At 38.7% G+C, this 14,987-nt stretch overlaps 1 protein-coding gene across 1 annotated transcript in view; it reads left to right on the top strand.

Moving 5' to 3' along the window:
- Window positions 1-14,987, top strand: part of cog6 (component of oligomeric golgi complex 6) — a 78,250-nt gene that overhangs the window by 20,077 nt on the left and 43,186 nt on the right. The window contains exons 5-8 of the mRNA XM_062060888.1: window positions 14,428-14,539; window positions 14,607-14,689; window positions 14,762-14,832; window positions 14,916-14,987. The exon at window positions 14,916-14,987 is cut by the window's right edge and continues 22 nt beyond it. Of these exons, the coding sequence (XP_061916872.1) occupies window positions 14,428-14,539; window positions 14,607-14,689; window positions 14,762-14,832; window positions 14,916-14,987 (338 nt within the window). The remainder of the gene's footprint in view (window positions 1-14,427; window positions 14,540-14,606; window positions 14,690-14,761; window positions 14,833-14,915) is intronic.

Here is a 14,987-nt window from a genome sequence, read left to right as displayed (position 1 = left end):
CATGCAATCTTATTAAAAAGTATAGATTCTGAATCGAGAATCGATTCTGAATCTAATCGTTACCCCCAAGAATCGTGTGGTGCCCAAAGATTCACAGTCCTAATTGTATTTGTGGCAGCGGTACTCAGTTGTAATGCACGTTTCCACCACTTGTGGCAGTAATTAGAATATCAAACAAACAGAAGAAGGCTGGAGGTAAAGTCGAAGTGAAGTTTCTCCAGGGCAAAAAATATGACTAAAGGGGTGAAGCTGTGTTTTCATTTCCCAAAGTGACTTCATTAAATTCAGAAATTCAGGGCGTAAATAAAAATTTTTTATGTGAATATATGTAATTGATAGAACTGGCATGCAATCTTATTAAAAAAAGTATAGATTTTGAATTGAGAATCGATGGCGAATCCAATCATTACCCCCAGGAATCGTGTGGTGCCCAAAGATTCACAGTCCTAATTGTATTTGTGGCAGCGGTACTCAGTTGTAATGCACGTTTCCACCACTTGTGGCAGTAATGAGAATATCAAACAAACAGTAGAAGGCTGGAGGTAAAGTCGAAGAGAAGTTTCTCCTGGGCAAAAAATATGACTAAAAGGGTGCAGTTGTGTTTTCATTTCCCAAAGTGACTTAATTAAATTCAGAAATTCAGGGTGTAAATAATTTTTTAAAATGTAAATACATGTAATTGATAGAAGTGGCATCCAATCTTATTAAAAAAGTATAGATTCTGAATCGAGAATCGATTCTGAATCCAATCGTTACCCCCAGGAATCGTGTGGTGCCCAAAGATTCACAGTCCTAATTGTATTTGTGGCAGCAGTACTCAGTTGTAATGCACGTTTCCACCACTTGTGGCAGTAATGAGAATATCAAACAAACAGAAGAAGGCTGGAGGTAAAGTCGAAGAGAAGTTTCTCCAGGTCAAAATATATGACTAAAAGGGTGCAGTTTTGTTTTCATTTCCCAAAGTGACTTAATTAAATTCAGAAATTTAGGGCGTAAATGAAAAATGTTAATGTGAATACATGTAATATCGGTTTAGTTGAGTTAGCCTCCATAACCAGCCATAACGGAGGGCGATCAAAGGCTTCATATTGCAGCCAATATTTAAGAATTCTAATGTTGGTGGCCCGGGAGTAACACCGAACAGTTTGGTAGTGCTAATCCTTGGGTCTCTAAATATTGCTTACGTAACCTGAGAGTCTTTCTATTCCAAATGAAGCCTGAAATCTGACTAATTTACGAAAGAAGGACTGAAGGAGAAAAAGTGGTATTGGTACACATTTTGAAGGGAAAATTGTGCAGAGAATATTTCTTAGCAGTAGAATTTATGGGAAATATTTCACTTTTACCCAAGTTGAATTTGTATGTCCAAAATCTTGGAGAGTACTATACGCATTTTTTGACCGACTTGAACCATTTGATACTAAAAACTACTAATAAGTAATGTCAGTAAATAAAAAACTTTCAAATTGATCAATATATAAAAACACTTTAACCTACAAAACCTGGTCAAACCCAGCAGCCTTCCATGAGTGAGATCAGCTGATATCAATTGGCTTGTTAGCCTTCTTTGCTGGTAGTAAACAATGGCAAATAGAGATATGTAGTGTCATTGCAACTGGAACTTATCGATGTGTTCCAACTAGGGATGTTCCAATCAGGGTTTTATGCTGCCTATTCCGATAACGGTCATCCATGAGTGAGATCGGCTGATATCAACACCGATACAACAACACAGGACTTAAGTGTAATATCAACTTGTTCCATGTAATTCAAAGTCATAGCACGCAAAAACTAAACAAAAGTAAAAACTACTCTTTTAAATCATTTGGATTTTTGTTCTCATAGTCAACCTAGCGTTGTTAGCTTTGCAATGACAAATAGAGATAGGGAGTGTTATTGCAGCTGGGACTGATCATTGTGTTCCTATCCGGGTTTTATGCTGCCGATTCTGATCGCCGATCATTCATGTGTAAGTTTTGCAGATATTAATAAGCTTGTTATCTTTCGTTGTCGATAGTGAACACTGGCAAATTGAGATAGGGAGTGTTATTGCAACTGGAACTGATCGATGTGTTCCAATCAGGGATTTATGCTGCCGATTCTGACCCTGACCGTTCATGAATAAGATTGACTGATATCAACTGGCTTGTTCGCGTTTTTTGTCAATAGTGAATAATGGCAAATATAGATGAGTGTTATTGCAACTGGATGTAATCAATGTGTTATAAGCAGGGGTGTTTCGATCAGGGTTTTATGCTGCCGAGTCTGATCCTGATCATTAATGAGTGAGTTTGGCTGATATCAATAAGCTTTTTAGCTTTCTTTGTCGATAGTGAACACTGGCAAATAGAGATAGGGAGTGTTATTGCAACTGGAACTGATCATTGTGTTCCAATCAGGGTTTTATGCTGCCGATTCTGATTTCCGATCATTCATGAGTGAGTTTGGCTGATATCAATAATCTTGGTAGCTTTCTTTGTCGATAGTGAACAATAGCAAATACAGATGGGGAGTGTCATTGCAACTGGAACTGATCATTGTGTTCCAATCAGGGTTTTATGCAGTCGATTTTGATACCGATCATTCATGAATAAGACTGGCTGATATCAATTAGCTTGTTAGCTCTCTTTGTCAACAGTGAACAATGGCAAATATGGATAAGGAGTGTTATTGCAACACTTTAACCTACAAAACAAGAATTAATAAAATAATTTTTAAAAGTAAATTATTTATTTATTTTAATTTTTTTAATCGAGGATTTGAAGCATGATAGTGCATGATACTGATAAAGCATGTTCCCAGGGGACACGAGCGCCCCCCCCACGGCATAGCACCGCGCCCCCCCTGGTCAAACCCAGCAGCCTTCAGTATCAGGATCGTGGACTCGTACGTGCTACAACCAGATCAAAGTCTATCGAAATATGCCATGTGGTGTAACATGTTCGTAGAATGATAGTCGTCTTCATAGGTGACAAAGCATATACTTTAAAAAGGTGTCATTTTGTGTTTATAATGTGCCATCAATGGACCCCAGCAGAATGTTGATATTGTCACCAAATGGACTCCCGACTCACTCTCTGCGAACCTCCGCCGCAGCGCTGTCAGCACGTCTCACTGCGAGCTCGATGAAGTCATCGCCGCCAACATCAGTGTTTCACTCTGACACGGCCAGTTAATAGGGTTGTATTGTTCGGCCTTCGCCGCCGTCGCGCCCGCACAGATGAAAATCAATCGGCCTTTTGTAGGGGCGGAAACCCGAGGCGAGCGAGCGCAATGACCATCCCGTTGTTCCATTGATGCCATTGTGTAGCGTGACCTTCCGTGTGCTCGTGAAATATTCTGCAAGAGAAGTGAGCTCATTCTCGGCGTATTTTGCACTGCAGTGGCACTTTGGCGCTTCCCTTCCGGTATTTGTTTGTTGTCACATTACGACTGATTCTATATGAACGAAAACCTCTCATTTTTATCAATCCATCGATCATTGGAGACTTTCACTTGGTTGCTGCGTGACAAACGTTTTCCAGAAAGCTACATCAAAATGACGTATGGACGTCATTTTGTAGGTTTTACAATACAACTAAAACAATTCTTACTACTAAACCATCCCATGTGTGATGCCTGTAGGAGTGTTTTCATGCACATTTGTACGTGGTTTCGTAATGTGATGAAGCTAGCGTCGTTAACATTCGACGTATAAACATAATTTTGTGAGTTTTACAATATAACTAAAACAATTCTTACTACTAAACCGTCCCATGTGTGATGTCTGTAGGAGTGTTTTCATGCACATTTGTACTACTTTCGTAATGTGATGAAGCTAGCATCGTTAACATTCGACGTATAAACATAATTTTGTGAGTTTTACAATATAACTAAAACAATTTTAACTACTAAATCGTCCCATGTGTGATGTCCGTAGGAGTGTTTTCATGCACATTTGTACCTGCTTTTGCAATGTGATGAAGCTAGCGTCGTTAGCATTCGATGTATGGACGTCAGTTTGTAAGTTTTACAATATAACTAAAACAATTCTTACTACTAAACCGTCCCATGTGTGATGTCCGTAGGAGTGTTTTCATGCACATTTGTACTACTTTGGTAATGTGATGAAGCTTGCGTCGTTAGCATTCGACGTATAAACATACGTTTGTAAGTTTTACAATATAACTAAAACAATTCTTACTACTAAACCGTCCCATGTGTGATGCCTGTAGGAGTGTTTTCATGCACATTTGTACGCGCTTTCGCAATGTGATGAAGCTAGCGTTGTTAGCATTCAACATATGGACGTCATTTTCTAAGTATTACAACATAACTAAAACAATTATTACTACTAAACCGTCCCATGTGTGATGTCTGTAGGAGTGTTTTCATGCACATTTGTACTACTTTCGTAATGTGATGAAGCTAGCGTCGTTAGCATTTGACGTATAAACATAATTTTGTAAGTTTTACAACATAACTAAAACAATTCTTACTACTAAACCGTCCAATGTGTGGTGTCTGTAGGAGTGTTTTCATGCACATTTGTATGTGCTTTCGTAATGTGATGACGCTAGCGTCGTTAGCATTGGACGTATGAATGTCATTCTGTAGGTTTTACAATATAACTAAAACAATTTTAACTACTAAATTGTCCCATGTGTAATGCCTGTAGGAGTGTTTTCATGCACATTTGTATGTGCTTTCGCAATGTGATGAAGCTAGCGTCGTTAGCATTCGACATATGGACGTCATTTTCTAAGTATTACAATATAATTAAAACAATTCTTACTACTAAAGCGTCCCATGTGTGATGTCTGTAGGAGTTTTTTCATGCACATTTGTACTACTTTCGTAATGTGATGAAGCTAGCGTCGTTAGCATTCGACGTATAAACATAATTTTGTAAGTTTAACAATATAACTAAACAATTCTTACTACTAAACCATCCCATGTGTGATGCCTGTAGGAGTGTTTTCATGCACATTTGTACGTGCTTTCGTAATGTGATGAAGTTAGCGTCGTTAGCATTCGACCTATTGACGTCATTTTGGGTGCTGGAAAAAAAATTTGGTTCATATCCAAATAGTGATTTTTATTTATTACAATTCTTAATCGATTCAGATTTTTAAGAATCGATTTTTAGAAAAAAGGCCATTTTCAGGCCATCTTTGGACTAAGCAGGAGCGTTTATATATATATTTTATTATACTGTATTTTCCATATATTAAGCGCACCGGACTATAAGCCGCAGATATATCCGTTGTTAAATGAGTTATTTACACATAAATATTTGTAAATGTTTATTTACATACCATAGTTGTTTCCAAACGATGTCTGTAACACGGCAGTTAAACGGCTGATCAAACAAAACAGAAGTCATGGTCATGAACCAACTAGCTGCGGATCGTAGCTCTCCAATTAGTCCAACAGACTCAATACTTCCACTGTGACGTTTTGGTGAATTTACTGAGGAATTAGTGAAACTGAAACAATAAAAGAAGTATGCCATTGTAAGTTAATAATACTCGTAATACTCGTAAACGTGTTAGCATATTAGCGAATGCTAACGACCTAGCTTCATTACATTACGATAGCACGTACAAATGTGCATGAAAACACATGAAGACATCACACATGGGACGGTTTAGTAAGTAAGAATTGTTTTAGTTACATTGTAAAACTTGCAACCGTTGCTTGGAGTGATGAATGAAGAATCCATACGAGTAGGAACGCTATGGACAGCTAGAAGACGGAACGAAACTTACACTAAAACTAAAGCACCACAGCCGCTTTAGTGAGCGAACTCGCCCAAAAGATGGCGCCATAGCACAAACAGTAACACACCATTTCAGTGTCTTTGCTGATATTTTCAGCGAAGAACAATCCAAAAATTAGCCACACTGTGTTATAAGCCGCAGGGTTCATAGTGCAGGAAAAAAGTAACGGCTTATAGTCCGGAATTTACGGTAAATAGTAGGAGTGTGTATCTTTGGGCACCTAACGATTCGATCAGATATCGATTTCCTGCGGTGACGATTGGACTCAGAATGGATTCTCAATTCAACTCTATATTATTTTGGTTGCATGGAGATGGCTTTAAAAAACTAAACAAAAAAGTATTCTTATTTTCTATAAAATAGAAAAAAATAGGTTTTTAAATTTTTTTAAATATTTTTTTTATTGTTTAATGAAAATCTTGACTAAGAATCGAGATGAATAAGAATCGGGATTCAGATGTGAATCGATTTTTTTGTGCACCAGTAATAATTTGTATACGAAATATCATATTGTAAGAATCGTTTTGAATCGAGAATCTTGTTGAATAGAGAATCGAATGAAAACCAAATTCAATTGTGAGTTTTGTAAAATCTACATATAGAGATGTCCGATAATATCGGACTGCCGATATCAGCCGATAAATGCTTTAAAATGTAATATCGTAAATTATCGGTATCGGTTTCAAAATTATCGGTATCGGTTTCAAAAAGTAAAATTAATGACTTTTTAAAACGCCGCTGTGTACACGGACGTAGGGAGAAGTACAGAGCACCAATAAACCTTAAAGGCACTGCCTTTGCGTGTCGGCCCAGTTACATAATATCTACCGCTTTTCACACACACAAGTGAATGCAAGGCATACTTGGTCAACAGCCATACAGGTCACACTGAGGGTGACCGTATAAACAACTTAAACACTGTTACAAATATGCGCCACACTGTGAACCCACACCAAACAAGAATGACAAACACATTTCGGGAGAACATCCGCACCGTAACACAACATAAACACAACCGAACAAATACCCAGAACCCCTTGCAGCACTAACTCTTCCGGGACGCTACAAAATACACACCTGCTACCCAAATGCCCCGCCCACCTCAACCTCCTCATGCTCTCTCAGGGAGAGCATGTCCCAAATTCCAAGCTGCTGTTTTGAGGCATGTTTAAAAAAAATAATGCACTTTGTGACTTCAATAATAAATACGGCAGTGCCATGTTGGCATTTTTTTTCCCATAACTTGAGTTGATTTATTTTGGAAAACCTTGTTACATTGTTTAATGCATCCAGCGGGGCATCACAACAAAATTAGGCGTAATAATGTGTTCATTCCACCACTGTATATATCGGTATCGGTAATTAAGAGTTGGACAATATCGGATATCGGTAAAAAAGCCATTATCGGACATCTTTATCTACATCCCAATTTTTAGATGAATGATGCCAAAACTAATCCAGTCAAGGTCAGTATATCTATGTGAACATCTTAGCTTGGTGACAAAGGAGTGTAAGATCTCATAATACATCGCATTAACAATCAGTTTGTCCTGTTTTTGCAACATTCCAAGGTGCAGTCACAAGATGGCTGCACTATAGTAGACGAAGGGGACTTGTCATCCAGCATAGGTGACCTCCGACCTCCCAGATGGGCAGAAACGCTCACAGACACACTCCAAAACCTTCACAGGAGAGTGGAAGCCACTGCAGCTGCAGACGTGGGAAATTTTACTCCAATTGTCAGGACCGTGTCTTGGCAAAGCAATTTGCTTGGAGACGGTTCAGTCCTTGACGCCCGTACATGCAAGAGCAGTTTCCAAAACAAAAAAGGATAATCCAATTAGATGCGATTAAAGCTCCATGCATACATTTGCATCTTATCAGCGGCTTTATTTCTGCAAATAACAAACAAGTCGAGCGGGAGCTGCTCACGTTGCGTGAAGACGAGCACGGCCAGACACGGACGTGTTCGGGGAAAACGTGCGCGCCGTTAGGTTTGATGAACGACCACGAGCGGCTCCGCCTGCGACTCTTGCACAACGGCACTTTTTTCTCCACCCATTTCAGCAAATGATCTGAAATGTCAGAGCTCGTGTTCAGTGTTGAAAAGTCAGCCTCTGGGTTTGTGATGGCCCTGTTTCAGTCCCTTGTTATGCTTCTTATCAATTAGCTTGTTAGCGTCCTTCCTTGACAGGGAACAATGACAAATAGAGATAGGGAGTGTTATTGCAACTGGAACTGATCGATGTGTTCCAATCAGGGTTTTATGCTGCCTATTTTGACCCCGACCATTTATGAATAAGATTGGCTGATATCAACTAACTTGTTAGCTTTCTTTGTCAATAGTAAACAATGGCAAATGGAGATAGGGAGTGTTATTGCAACTGGAACTGATCATTGTGTTCCAATCAGGGTTTTATGCTGTCGATTCTGATCCCGATCATTAATGAGTGAGTTTGGCTGATATCAATAAGCTTGTTAGCTTTTTAACAAGTGTGATCTTGGTCATTAATGAGTGAATTTGGCTGATATCAATAAGCTTGTTAGCAATGGCAAATAGAGATAGGGAGTGTTATTGCAACTGGAACTAATCGATGTGTTACAAAAAGGGTGCTCCAGTCAGATTTTTATGCTGCCAATTCTGACACCGATCATTTATGAGTGAGATCGGATGATATCAATTAGCCTTTTAGCTTTCTTTGTCAATAGTGAAGAATAGTGTATAGAGATGGCGAGTGTTAGTGCATCCGGAACTGATCATTGTGTTCCTATCAGGGTTTTATGCTGTCGATTCTGATCCCGATCATTAATGAGTGAGTTTGGCCGATATCAATAAGCTTTTAGCTTTCTTTGTCAATAGGAAACAATGGCAAATATAGATAGGGAGTGTTATTGCAACTGGAACTGATCATTGTGTTCTTATTAGGGTTTTATGCTGCCGATTCTGATCCCGATCATTAATGAGTGAGTTTGGCCAATATCAATAAGCTTGTTAGCTTTCTTTGTCAATAGGAAACAATGGCAAATATAGATAAGGAGTGTTATTGGAACTGGATGTAATCACTGTGTTACAAGCAGGAGTGTTCCAATCAGGGTGTTATGCTCCCGATTCTGATCGCCGATTATTAATGAGTGGTTTGGCTGATACCCATACGCTTGTTAGCTTTCTTTGTTGATAGTGAACAATGGCAAATAGAGATAGGGAGTGTTATTGCAACTGGAACTGATCATTGTGTTCCTATTAGGGTTTTATGCTGCCGATTCTGATCCCGATCATTAATGAGTGAGTTTGGCCGATATCAATAAGCTTGTTAGCTTTCTTTGTCAATAGGAAACAATGGCAAATATAGATAAGGAGTGTTATTGGAACTGGATGTAATCACTGTGTTACAAGCAGGAGTGTTCCAATCATGGTGTTATGCTCCCGATTCTGATCGCCGATCATTAATGAGTGGTTTGGCTGATACCAATACGCTTGTTAGCTTTCTTTGTTGATAGTGAACAATGGCAAATAGAGATAGGGAGTGTTATTGGAACTGGAACTGATCATTGTGTTCCTATCAGGGTTTTATGCTGCCGATTCTGATTCCGATCGTTCATGAGTGAATTTTGGATGATATCAATGAGCTTGTTAGTGTTGTTTGTTGGTAGTGAACAATGGCAAATAGAGATAGGGAGTGTTATTGCAACTGGAACTGATCATTGTGTTCCTATCAGGGTTTTATGCTGCCGATTCTGACCCCGTGTTATCGCACAATTAAAATGAGTAAAACAACACAGGACTTAAGTGTAATATCAACTAGTTCCATGTAATTCAAAGTCATAGCACGCACAAACTAAACAAAAGTAAAAACTACTCTTTTAAATCATTTGGATGTTTGCCCTCATAGTCCACGTAATTATTCCCGAATTGGTAGACATGAACAAAAACATAAAAAATGCAGTTTCATCGACACTTTTTAAAGTTGACTTCGCCCCTATTTCAGTGCTGTTTCAAGTTAGCTTAGCGGCTAGTTAAGCGATTCGCATGCCTTTTTTGTCTGCACCTGCTTGTTCTTACTCCTTGTCCTCCAGTGATAATACTACATGTATAAATGTACTTTATTAGATTTTTATGAGTATGATTATGTTTACACGGTTAGCCTCCTCTTTTTGTCACACGATGAGGTAGTTTCCATCGTGTGTGTGAAGATTCACAGCGTGTCACTTGTATCTGGCTTGAGGCTGGCAAAATAAAATCTGACACTCACAAGGGCGGAGTGACGCTCGCTCTGCCCGAAAACAAGCTGCTGATTTACTGACCCGGCCTGGTTTGACGAGGACAGAGAGTTGCCGCGTCCGAGTTCCCTGTTTGATGGTGACGGTTGCTGTGGCAACTATCGCCCCGAGAGCCCCAGATACGCTGCCATTTATTTCTGGCTGTTGTAACACTGACCAACAACTCTCTTGCCTTGACCAGTAGAGGCGTCACACCGCCACCTGCTGGAGCAATGACAGCACTGAAGTTTCTTCAAATTTAGCAGACTTGACGGGAAGGGAAGAAGCTAAATAAATTCAGAAACTGATTCATTTTTAATGTTTGAAGTAATGCTGTCAAAAGAAAACTAAATTAATCAGATTAATCACACTTTGAATTGTGATTAATGGCATTAAATGACTTTCTTGCATTATTTCAATTCAATTTCAAGACATACCCCATTATTTTGACATACAGAAACATTTTTTAAAATGCTTTTACGTCATTTATTTGCTCTCAAATGACCAGCTAGCCCAGCAGTCAGTCTCCTCACTTATTTTGCACTGACTGGGGACGGGTACCGAATTGGGTACTTTCATAGACACCCACTGGATATCGTCTGTACGAGCGGGTATCAATTCACCTCAAATCAAACGGCGCCACATTTGTTGCACGTGACGTCACGTCCGTTTGCAGACTAAACACCGACTCATTGAAGCGATCACTCAAGCAGCACTGAGAGCGGACTCGGCCAAACTCCCCCCTAAGTAATGTTGCCATTTTCCACACCAAACAAAGCATGTATATGACTGGTTGAAATCGCTCGAAAGTAAAGTAAGGCTTCGCTCTTCCAAAATGCGCTAGCTTGATGCTAATTTAGATTGAATTTAGGGGTGTCAAAATTTTAATTTTTTTTAGGTTAATCGCGATTCTTATTTGTAACAATTCTTAGCAGATATTACTAAGCTTGTTAGCTTTCTTTGTTGATCGTGAACAATGGCAAATAGATATAGGGAGTATTATTGCAACTGGAACTGATCAATATGTTCCAATCAGGGTTTTATGCTGCCAATTCTGACCCCGACCATTCATGGATAAGATTGGCTGATATCGACTTGCTTGTTAGCTTTCTTTGTCAATAGTGAACAATGGCAAATATTAGAGATGTCCGATAATATCGGTCTGCCGATATTATCGGCCGATAAATGCGTTAAAATGTAATATCGGAAATTATCGGTATCGTTTTTTTTATTATCAGTACCGGTTTTTTTTTATTTTTTTTATTTTTATTTTTATTTTTTTTATTAAATCCACATAAAAAACACAAGATACACTTACAATTAGTGCACCAACCCAAAAAACCTCCCTCCCCCCACTCATTCACACAAAAGGGTTGTTTCTTTCTGTTATTAATATTCTGGTTCCTACATTATATATCAATATATATCAATACAGTCTGCAAGGGATACAGTCCGTAAGCACACGTGATTGTGCGTGCTGCTGCTCCACTAATAATACTAACCTTTAACAGTTAATTTTACACATTTTCATTAATGACTAGTTTCTATGTAACTGTTTTTATATTGTTTTACTTTGTTTTTTATTCAAGAAATGTTTTTAATTTATTTATCTTATTTTATTTGATTCATTTTTTTAAAAAGTACCTTATCGTCACCATACCTGGTTGTCCAAATTAGGCATAATAATGTGTTAATTCCACGACTGTATATATCGGTTGATATCGGTATCGGTTGATATCGGTATCGGTAATTAAAGAGTTGGACAATATCGGCATATCGGATATCGGCAAAAAGCCATTATCGGACATCCCTAGCAAATATAGATAAGGAGTGTTATTGCAACTGGATGTAATCAATGTGTTATAAGCAGGGGTGTTTCGATCAGGGTTTTATGCAGCGAGTCTTTTCCCTATCATTAATGAGGGAGTTTGGCTGATATCAATAATCTTGTTAGGTATCTTTGTCGATAGTAAACAATGCCAAATAGAGATAGGGAGTGTTAATGCAACTGGAACTGATCACTGTGTTCCAATCAGGGTTTTATGCTGCCGATTCTGATCGGCGATCATTCATGAGTGAGTTTGGCTGATATCAATAAGCTTGTTAGCTTTTTTTGTCAATAGTGAACACTGGCGAATAGAGATAGGGAGTGTTATTGCAAGTGGAACTGACCATTGTGTTCCAATCAGGGTTTTATGCTGTCGATTCTGATCGCCGATCATTCATGAGTGAGTTTGGCTGATATCAATAAGCTTGTTAGCTTTCTTTGCTGATAGTGAACAATGGCAAATAGAGATATGGAGTGATGTTGCAACTGGAACTGATCATTGTGTTCCAATCAGGGTTTTATGCTGTCGATTCTGACCTGACCTTTCATGAGTAAGTTTGGCTGATATCAACTAGCTTGTTAGCTTTCTATGTTGCTACTCAACAATGGCAAATATAGATAAGGAGTGTTTTTGCAACTGGATGTAATCAATGTGTTACAAGCAGGGGTGTTTCGATCAGGGTTTTATGCTGCCGAGTCTGATCCTGATCATTAATGAGTGAGTTTGGCCGATATCAATAACCTTGTTAGCTTTATTTGGGCTTTATTTGAATTTAGGGGTGTCAACATTTTTTTTAATTTTTTTAGGTTAATTGCGATTCTTATTTGTAACGATTCTTATTCCAAAAATCCATTCATCCATTCATTTTCTACCGCTTGTCCCTTACATGGTAGCGGGGGGTGCTGGAGCCTATCTCAGCTGCACACGGGCGAAAGGTGGGCTACACCCTGGACAAGTCGCCAAAATGTTTTTTTTTTTATTTTTTTAATCTGTTCCGTTCAGCCACTGAGACAAACCATATAGTTGATAATCATATCTGCTGTACAGATTTATTTTAGAAAAGAGAATTGTTGGATACTTATTTGTATTTAACTTTATTAAATGTTTGGGTAGATTTTTATCAAACAAAGCCAGTTTTCGTTTAAGTAATATAAAAATTGATCAGAGATGTTTATCTATTCTATGGAGGAATGTAGTCAACCATAGAACTGGCATCCAATCTTATTAAAAAAAGTATAGATCATGAATCGAGAATCGATTACGAATCCAAAAGTCACCCCCTAAGAATCGTGTGGTGCCCAAATATTCACAGCATTAATTGTATTTGTCACTGACAGGTTACTTAGTGATTTGGAAATGGAAAGCACAACTAAGATGCATGTTGCAATCAAAAAGTTGGTGTGTAACAAGCGCAATACTTGCAGTATAGACACTTTGTAGGGCGCAACATAAAACGTTCAGCTCCCTGGGAAAAGCTACTTCCTAGTTAAACAACATACCGTGGCTAGCCTATACAGTCTTGCCATCTAATGTCTTGGAAGTGCAACTGCATTGCAATTGAGACTCAAACGGTATGAGAAAACTAGATATGGACGGCACAGTTATCATAATCAGCTCATTTTTGAATGTTACTTCAAAAAATAACATTTTATCATCAAACAATTAACATTTATTAAGCCACTCAGAAGTACCGACTGGTAACTTTTTCCTGGTGCCAAGAGTTGGTACTGTATCGGTTCAAATGTGAACGATACCCATCCTTAGCATTGAGGTATGGATTGACTTGCTAACGAATCCACGCCTTTCAGGTAAGAATTGATATGTGATTAATGCGATCGTTTTTTGTGATTTATCACATGCATTAATTGAATTTGAGTACAAACGACGTGTGAAAAACTGACAGTAAACAGGGAAGATCGAACCTAAATGCAAAGCTTTATAACGTATGAAATAATGTGATAATAATTAGAGATGTCCTGTAAATGCTTTAAAATCTAATATCGGAAATTATCGGTATCGTTTTTTTAATTATCGGTATCGTTTTTTGTTTTTGTTTTTTTAATTAAATCGACATAAAAAACACAAGATTCACTTACAATTAGTGCACCAACCCAAAAAACCTCCCTCATTCACACAAAAGGGTTGTTTCTTTCTGTTATTAATATTCTGGTTCCTACATTATATATCAATATATATCAATACAGTCTGCAAGGGATACAGTCCGTAAGCACACATGATTGTGCTGCTGGTCCACTAATAGTACTAACCTTTAACACTTAATTTTACTCATTTTCATTAATTACTAGTTTCTATGTAACTGTTTTTATATTGTTTTACTTTCTTTTTTATTCAAGAAAATGTTTTTAATTTATTTATCTTATTTTATTTTATTAATTTAAAAAAAAAGGACCTTATCTTCACCATACCTGCTTGTCCAAATTAGGCATAATGATGTGTTAATTCCACGACTGTATGTATCGGTTGATATCGGTATCGGTAATTAAAGAGTTGGACAATATCGGATATCGGCAAAAAGCCATTATCGGACATCCCTAATAATAATCTATTTTGCCCTTCAGCCATCGTCTGGAGGTGAGAGCCCAGGTGGCTCGGGCCTTCCTAGCCAAATTCCAGCTGTCCAATGAGGAGATGAGCACCCTGCGAGGGTCCAGGGATGCACCCATCACCGAGGTAAGAATGGACACTGAGAGGATTTATTGTTTTCCTAGGAGCGCTGATTCCTCCCTTTTTGATGCAGGCCTTCTTCAAAGCTCTCAGCCGAGTGAAGCGCATCCACGAGGATGTGAAAGTACTCCTGCGAACCAACCAGCAGACTGCAGGGTAGCGTGCACCTCCCTTTTACAAGTGAATAGGCACACCGCAGGTCACGTGACTTGTGCGCTCTTGCGGTAGGCTGGAGATCATGGAGCAGATGGCCATCTTGCAGGAGGCGGCGTACGAACAACTCTACCGCTGGGCTCAAAGTACGTCCACCTGCCGCACTCGGTGCAGGCGTACCTAATGATGTGACAGTGGAAGTGAAATGTTCCCGCTCCTCTCTACACAGACGAGTGTCGGGCTCTGACCCAGGAGACGTGCGATATCAGCCCCGTATTGACTCAAGCCATGGAGGCCCTGC

The sequence above is a fragment of the Entelurus aequoreus genome, linkage group LG10, assembly GCF_033978785.1.
Source record: "Entelurus aequoreus isolate RoL-2023_Sb linkage group LG10, RoL_Eaeq_v1.1, whole genome shotgun sequence".
In the NCBI taxonomy this organism is placed as follows: domain Eukaryota; kingdom Metazoa; phylum Chordata; class Actinopteri; order Syngnathiformes; family Syngnathidae; genus Entelurus; species Entelurus aequoreus.
The sequence above is the reverse complement of the archived record's forward strand: the minus strand, read 5'-3'. Positions and strand labels throughout refer to the sequence as shown.